At 42.0% G+C, this 8387-nt stretch overlaps 1 protein-coding gene across 1 annotated transcript; it reads right to left on the bottom strand.

The window, feature by feature from the left end:
* Nucleotides 1-4139: 4139 nt before the first annotated feature.
* LOC148025118 (pentatricopeptide repeat-containing protein At5g27110-like) lies at nt 4140-7202 on the bottom strand. The gene has a single exon (XM_087694831.1). The coding sequence runs from the start codon at nt 6991-6993 to the stop codon at nt 4387-4389; it is 2607 nt and encodes an 868-aa protein (XP_087550957.1). The 5' UTR covers nt 6994-7202; the 3' UTR covers nt 4140-4386.
* Between the last annotated feature and the right edge of the window lie 1185 nt (nt 7203-8387).

The raw sequence follows: 8387 nt of genomic DNA, 5'->3' as shown, positions 1-8387 counted from the left end.
TCTATATGGTGCTTTACATGGTGGTTGTGTTCCAAGAATTAAAACTATTTTGTGATCTTCAGAACGTAAAGATGGTAGTCCAGGTGGTAAATCATCAGCAAAACAATCTTGAAATTGGGCAAGAAATTGTGTATACCTAAGATGCATTTGTTTTTCTTTAGCTTGAAGTTCATTTACGCATATTAAATAAGATTTGCTATTTTTACGTAATGCACGTTTAGCCTGAGTATGAGTAAGCAGTGGAAAATTATTAGAAGCGTGCATACCATGCAATGTGATTTGTTTTCCTTGAAAATAAATTTTAATTGAATGCGTAGAATAATCTATGTCAGGATTATACTGATGACACCAAGGCATTCCTAAGATAATGTCACTAGACTGCAAAGGTACAACTAGGAAATTTCTTCATTCAGTATATTCACCAATTTTAATTTCTAAATTATGCATCTCTTGTGTTCCATTATATCTTGTACCTAGGAATGCAGCTTTAATGCGATAATGTGTAGAAACAGTTTGTAATTTCAATTCTTTCACTAACTTTGCAGAAATAAAATCATGTGTGCTACCATCATCATATAAAATAGTCTTTTCTTTACCATGCACAAAACATTTCATTGTTAACAAAGAATGAGGAGTTGGCATACTTGGCAAAGTATCCGAAGTAGTACCAATGTCATCATCTTCCGTAAAATCAGGCATTTTCTCACGTTCTTCTTCTTCCATTGCTCCAAGATAATTGATATGGACAGGTGGCTTTTTGGATTAACAATTGACTGCTAGATGTCCAAGTTGATGGCATTTGTAACAAACTATAGATTTGGCTTTAGATACATTATTGGTAATGGCAGGAAGTTTAGGAATGTTAGGATTTGGCTGTGAGGATGGCTTAGGGTTTGAATTGGTGTTTGATGGTGGCAAAGCAAGTGGTCCTGTCCAAGACTTACGGAATGAAGATGGAAGAAAACGACTTTGATTAAATCTTCGAAAATTTGAATTGAATTGTTTGGAACCATAATTACCATTAGTTGAAAATTGTTGTGGTCGCTTGTCTCTTCCGTGAATCTTGTCTTCAGTGTCATGAGCCAAGGAAATTGCATCTTCAAGGGTTGTTGGCTTGAATATATTGACTTCAGCATAGTAATGTCCAAGTAGACAGTTCACGTTCTTTTTGCTGTAGAAGATCCCATTGCTTGATAGCTTTTTCATGGAACTGAGGAGGAATGAAATTTTGCAAAAACTTCTTTTGGAAAGTCTCCCAGGTAGTGGGACAATCAATGCTGTTGCGGACCTCAGTCCACCATAAGGATGCTCGATCAACTAAGTGATTAGTGACACATTTAATTTTATTTTTCTCAGCATATGTTTCTTCATGGAAGTAATCATCAAATTGACTGATAAATGCAAGTACAGTCTTTCCATCTCGTAATCCATTGAAAGTACGAAATTTGAAGTTTCTTTTACTTATCTTTGTTTCTTTGCGGATGGATTGGGCTTCAAGTGTCGCATCGATGGTACGTCGTATAAGATCTTCGAGTTGCGATCCATCTTGGTCGGTGGTAGATCGTTGCAGATTGGCCAATTGAACTTGCAAAGCTTGTCGGGCTCTTCGTTCTTCATCAAGTTGCATCATGATCAAATCCAACTTTTGCTCCATCGTTGGTTCGCGTAAATCACCTTCAGCCATAAGATTGTCCATGTTTTGTTCGGTCATCCTGTAAAATCCAAAAGACCTCACACTCTCGAACTCTTATTAGCGGAATGAGCGTAGCTCAAAGACGAGTATACAAGGCTTATAAATTTTGTTTGGCTTTTATGGTCTTTGTCCTTTGCGATTGCGGTATTCGTTGTCACAACTATCTTCGTACAAACTTCGTATGAACTGCGTATGACCTACGTATGAACTTCTATTCTTACTGAAACTGGTTCACCAAGTCTGCAAGTGTGAACAGAGTCTACCAAAGAGCAATAGACTAGTTCTATGCTTCTGCGTGTGAACTGCCTTTATGAAAGTTGTTGAAGTAAGTCTTTAGTAACCTTGTGACTTGCAGAAATTTGAAAGACTTGGAAGACTTAAAGGATTTAGAAGCTTAAGGCTTTATGAAGCCTACGTCATTTTCGGGTATCTCAGGATGTTGGCGACGAAATCGGCGTCGTTCAGAACATATTTTTGCCGCCAATTGATGAATTTCGTGGAGTAAGCTTTTTAAAGCTTACTATTAAGCTTAATAAACTTTGAGATAAAGCTTTTAAGCTTTTTGACTATGGAGCTTACTGTTTACAGATGACTTGAAGTAGGAGCTATCCACGTGGTTCTCCGCCGACACATGCTGGTCCTTCGCGATCAGAGAGTGCAGAAGGGGGTTCTTGACCGCCAGGAACACGCTGGTATCGACCGTTCGCGACGAAACTGACTGTAGAGCTCAATCGTTCCAGGAGCTCCGCCTTTGCACAAGATGGTAAGCGATTAAAAGCTCTCGATCTCAACTTCGCTCCGATACCACTGGTACACAGGTCAGATACCGTAACCGCGCGTAGTGAGCGTCAGAAGGTCCCCAAGAACAAAAGAACTTTACTTTTTGCACACAAATCAATGTAGAAATCTTACACGACATAAACAAAAGACCAATTGGATGCAATCTCTCTCCATGCCTTGTGTGAGCGCTCCACAAAGCATGTATTTTATATATTAATCATCTTCAAGCTCAAATAATAGCCCAAATTACAAAATAGCACGCTTTAGCTTTTAAGTTTGCTTTTGTGCCAAATAAAATTAAAGCTAATGAGCGCCCAAAAAATCAAGCGTACCCAAATACAATGTCCAATACAAATATCTAAATTGTACGCCCATGCGCATACAAAAATAATAAATAAATATCAAGCGCTTTGATAAATAAGCGCGACAAAATATAGGCGTCATGCCTAAGGTATGCGCCCAACAAAATATTGACGATAACTTTGAATACACGCTATCCTCCAATGCTTCCCACTGCCACTGCTGCTTGCTCTACACATCAACTGAAGCATTCACAATCGTTAGTAAAATAATACAATTAAACCGACAAAAGTAAATACCTAGCAGTCTTCAGCTATATAAATAAATTGGTTAGAAATCAATCCTAACCTTAATTTATCACGAGTGCGCACTCTAAACTCATAAACGTTTATTAATTTAAATATGTATTTTGCGGAATCACCCACTATGAAATCACCCATATACACACTAAATTAACAAAACGCCCGAAAAGAATAGACGTCTCCATCGACTTCTCGCACAAAGAATCCACTTTGTGTATGAGCCCCGATAATAAAATCTTACAAAATCCACCGTAAAACCTCACGAAATCCACCGTGGAATATGTCTCCTGGCATCAATTACATGCATTGGAATAAGATTTGTGATCAAGTGAAAAATGCATTCTTTCGTTTCCTTACTCAACTAACATCTTGCTCACACCAAACTCATAGTCTCGGCTAGAGCAAAGCTGAGAGTGACAAATTTCATCGATGTCTGTTCACTTGGCAATTCAAATTCAGTGCCTGTGACCTCTCACCCTTTTACCTCGACAATATCTTGGTCCCCCAAAACGGAGAAATTGAGCCCACCTCATCAATGTCTATCGGCTTACTTTACAAGCTTTGAACCACAACGAGACATTGGAGTGTCTTGGGTGAGTTCTTATTGACTTTCAGCCTCATGACGCACTAAGCAGTTTTGACCCCTTAGCAACTCAATTCAGTGCCTATGGCCTCTCTCACCCTCTAGCTTGGACAATCCTCAAGTCCCCAAGAGGGGAACATATTTGAACCCACTGCCTCCCAACTCCTATCACACACCCCTCTAGCCCACCCACACACCCGTCCTTCAGTCCCCAAGAGGGGAAAATATTTGAACCCACTGCCTTCCAACTCCTATCACACCCCCCTCTAGTCCACCCGCACACTCACCGGGGGGGGGGGGGGGGATCATAAAGAGCATTGCAGTGTAGAACATGCAAAGTTGATGGAAAACATAAACTTTACTTATCCACCAAAACTCTCATTTTCTGGTTACAATCAAAAATAACCCTGTCATATCTCACTCTCTCTCTCTCTCTCTCTCTCACAGAACATGCAATGATACTAAAGGTACAAAACCGCTCAGTAATCACAGAGTCCTCCCAATTGTAATACTTCTGTAGCAGTTAAAAGTAGACATGCAATAAAAAATTCATTAGCTAGGATTTTGTTCCTAAAATATTGTATACATTTTTGTTGCAGTCAAAACTAACCCATAAAAATTGCTTTGCACCTACGCGAGGCAGTCACTCCTCTCCAGGACATTCACAGGAAAATCTGTCCTTCCAGACACATTATAGGTTCGCAACAATAGCATGCAATGTGATAGCACTACTGGCTGAAACCATAGTGGAAGTTGAAGCTGAACTTGTTTTCTTCTGTCAACTTCGAGTAGGTAATGTTGGGAGGTACATAGGGTACATGATAGACCAAGTCTTCAAGCTCATTTAACTGTCCACTGGTTCCAAGTAGATCCTTTAGGACACTGAAATGCTGTGCTGCAGGTAAAATGCCACACCTTTTATTGATCAGCAGCAACTGATACCGCTTTTCTTCTGCCAACACATCACAGTTAAATGCAGTAAGGATGTCAGAATAAGAGACTTTGTCAGAAAGCATGCCTTCTCCCTGTAATTTTTTGTGCAGGTCCAAAGCCTCGTGTTCTTGACCATTCCGGGCATGGGCAGCAATTGAAGAAGCCAATAAAAGAGTATTTGGCTTTAATGCACTGTCAAATGCCCTTTTAGCACCATCTAGGTCCCCAAGTTTTCCATACATGCAGACAGCTGCATCTGCAACATCTATATCCAACTCAAGTCCATGTTGTACAATCACTTCATAGACCTGTTTCCCTTCATCCAAAGTAGAGCATGATGAAAGGACATTGATAAATGTCACCTTGTCTGGAACCAGTCCATCTTTCTGCAATTCAGAATAAAGTTCAAAAGCTTCTCTGGCCTTTCCATTGGACACATAGACCGCAATGATACTGTTCCATAAATGCAAGGTTCGAGCTGAGCTTCTATCAAAAGCCCCTCGTGCCTCTTCAACATTGCCACACTTTCCATATGCTTTTAAAAGAGCAACGGCGATGTCACTGTCAGAGTCAAGTCCAGACTGTGACAAGGAAAGGTGTATGTTCTTCAATTCTGCTAGAGCAGATGGGTTATCACAAGCAGACAGGATATTTAGAAATGTCTCTCTATCTGGAGCAACTTCTGGTTGTTGCATTTGGTTGAATAATCCTAAAGCCTGTGGGCCTTGGCCATGTTGCACATAAGTAGCAATCATAGTGTTAAAATCTGTCAGGCCTTTTTCTGGCAACTTTTCAAACAGAGCATAAGCAAGCTCTGGACTACTCTGCCCACAAGCTGAAACAATGCTTGTACGTGCAGTACCATCTGGTACCAATCCATCATTTTGCATCTGTTCAAACAGCTTAAGGGCCTCCTCAAGGTGACCATTTTGTGCATAAGCAACAAGCATGGCATTCCAGATACTTGGACCCCGCTCAGTTAGTTTATCGAAAACTTCCCGTGCTTCTTCCATACTGCCACATTTGCCAAACATATGAATAAGAGCAGTAGCCACACCAGGGTCCGAGTCAAGTCCGATGCTGGAAACTTGAGAATGAATAGTGTTACCCTCTGACAGATCTGCCAAACTGGCACATGCAGAGAGACCACAGATAAGTGTAACTCTATTAGGAGTTAGTCCCTGACTGGTCATCTTTTCTAGGACTTCAAGGACCTTTTTTGGATGACCTTGCTCAGCATACACTTTCAGTAGCGTATTCCATGCAATAACATCCTTCTCCTTAATCTCATCAAATATCCTCTCTGCTTCCTGCAAATATCCACACTTACCATACAGATTGATGAGGCTAGTCAAAACCTTTTTGTCACTTTCCAAGGTCTGTTTGGGAAGGCGGGAGTGAATTTTCATGCCGTTAAGCAAGAAGCCCCCATTAGCACATGCTAAAATGACACCAGACATGACTGCACTGTCTGGCACTTCGTCTTGCTCCAGCATCACGTCAAACATACTTGCAGCCTCCGCATAGTACTCATTTCGGGCAAGGGCTGATTTCATCGCATGCCAGGCACTAAGATTTCGGTCTGATAATATCCGGAACATCTTCCTGGCATTAGGCACATCCGCACATCTACCGTACATTCGAACCAACTCTATCCCAACTTCAGAGTCCCATTTGTATGGAGACTTCACAATGTGAGCATGGACCCATCTGCCATCACGTATGTTTTCCCTACCAGAGACAACAGCAGCTAGGGCAAGATATGCTTCTTTTTCAGTGGCCATCCTTTCCTTCTTCATGAGCTCAAAGAATTCCAGTGCTTCGGCTCGTCTTCCATGCTGACAATAAGTTCCGAGCATGCAGTTCCACATGTACAGGTTCTTCTTTTCATTATTAACCTCCATCTTATCAAACCACTCCCTTGCACCCTCAACGGACTTGCACCTGCGATACATCTGGAGGATGAGGCCCACGAGGGCCTTGTCACTGTCAAACTTATACCTCACAATGTGATCGGCAACGAGCTTCCCATTCTCGAGGGTGACTCTGTTGCCGGCGCTCTGCAGGAGCGCAGCATATGTGCCTGGATGCGGCTTGAGGCCAATGTTGTCGAGGCGGTCAAGCCGTTCCAAGACTTCGGCAAAGGTGGAGTTGGCGAGACCATGGAAGTCTGCGAGCTCGTCGGGCATCTCACGGGCGGCCAGCCGGCGCGAGAGGCTGGAGCGCTTGTTGGAGTAGAAGGATCGGGGCCGCGGCAGGGGTGCAGAGGGGGGAGGGAAGTCGTCCATGGAGAAGGTGCTGGTGGACATGGCAGCTGATCTTGGGAGAAGGTGAGCTCTGGAGAGGTGCTTTCTCCACAGGGCCATGGCCTGAGATGCGCGAGACTGGCAACGGAACGCCATCGCCGGGGGAGCAACGAGGGAATGGAGCCTGCGGCAGCGAGGGAGGGACGATACAGAGAAGCAGCCTGTTCCCTTTACCTGCTGTGTTTAAGGGCCCCAAACACCATTGCTGCTGGACAGTCCTCGCCTAAACTACTTAAACCCTAAGCCCTCCAACAAGAAACGAAAAGGAACAGAGCTCCGGATTAAGGCTGTTCGAGCGTTTGATAAAGTTGCAAGAACTTGGCTTGTGACATTATGAAATCCAAACCTTGCTTGTGAACCGTTCTAATTGGGAACTAAGAAATACCAAAGTTGGCTGTCTTAATAAGCCATTGGTGGCTAACACTACATGCTACACAAATTGAATTTAGCTACATGGTCGAGGGCTATATAGAGATCCTTACAGAGGGGGTCATTAACACCCCGGTGACCCATGGGAAAGGTTTATGCATAATATGCACCAATGCATCAAGCTCCAAGGCATCTGGCTTTGTGACAGGGAAAGGGAGGAGCTTAGTTGGGCAAAAATCGTTCTCAAACATTTAGCAAAGCTCGCCAACAATTGAAGCCTAGATGAAGTAGAAATTTATTTACGGTAACAAGCCATGGAGGTCAAGAAAACTGCCATGTGGTGTAGGGGATAGAGAAAAATATTAGTTTCCTTTCAATATAAGGTTGATACTAGTCCAATTTGTACACATCCAAATTTCATAGCATACCTCAAAAGGAAAAGGCTTAAAGAGAGCTTACATGTTCAAGACGCGACAAGCAAGCAACATGTTGTGGACTTACTATTAGAGAATGTAAAAGAAGCAATAAAAGGAAATTTCATGAAAGAATTTACTAAGAAAGAGCTATACGTGGCTCCCAAGAGGTTAGGTGCTAAAAGAGTGTCAACCTTTGATGGAATGATTGCAGGATTTTTCAAATAGCCTTAAAGAATATGCATTGAAGATGGCCAACCAATACTAGATGTTTGAAAGCTTGCCACCATCATGGAAGAGGAAGTGTGATAACATTACTGCTAAAAGAGAATCAATGTATGAAAATGGGGCATTGGAGACATTTCTCTCCTTTGAAACATCTCTAAAATCTTCACACAATCTCTTGCAACAAGGATGGCTCCTATTTTGTAAAGATGTATTAATAGGCACTAGCATGGTTTCATCAAGATAATATCTTGAATGTGATTATGGCAATTGAATAAGCTAGCATTTCCAATCAAAAATTGGCTTTCTACAACTGGATGTGAAGAAGGCCTTTAATAAGGTGAATTGGCAATACTCAAGGAGGGTCATGTTGAAGGTGGGGATTCAATAGAAAAATTCCAATCTCCTATTTCTTCTTAGGAAAGGAGCTGAAGCATTTGCCTATGTTAATGGCTCACTATTGGATCCTTTCAAGTTCATCAA

The sequence above is a fragment of the Lygodium microphyllum genome, chromosome 15, assembly GCF_053477565.2.
Source record: "Lygodium microphyllum isolate KBCC chromosome 15, Lygodium_microphyllum_v1.1.10, whole genome shotgun sequence".
NCBI classification, from domain to species: domain Eukaryota; kingdom Viridiplantae; phylum Streptophyta; class Polypodiopsida; order Schizaeales; family Lygodiaceae; genus Lygodium; species Lygodium microphyllum.
Note: the sequence above shows the minus strand (reverse complement) of the source record. Positions and strands in the feature narration are given on the sequence as shown.

Coding starts and splice junctions, on each gene's coding strand:
- LOC148025118 (XM_087694831.1), bottom strand. CDS start 6,993: ATGGCGTTCCGTTGCCAGTCTCGCGCATCTCAGGCCATGGCCCTGTGG.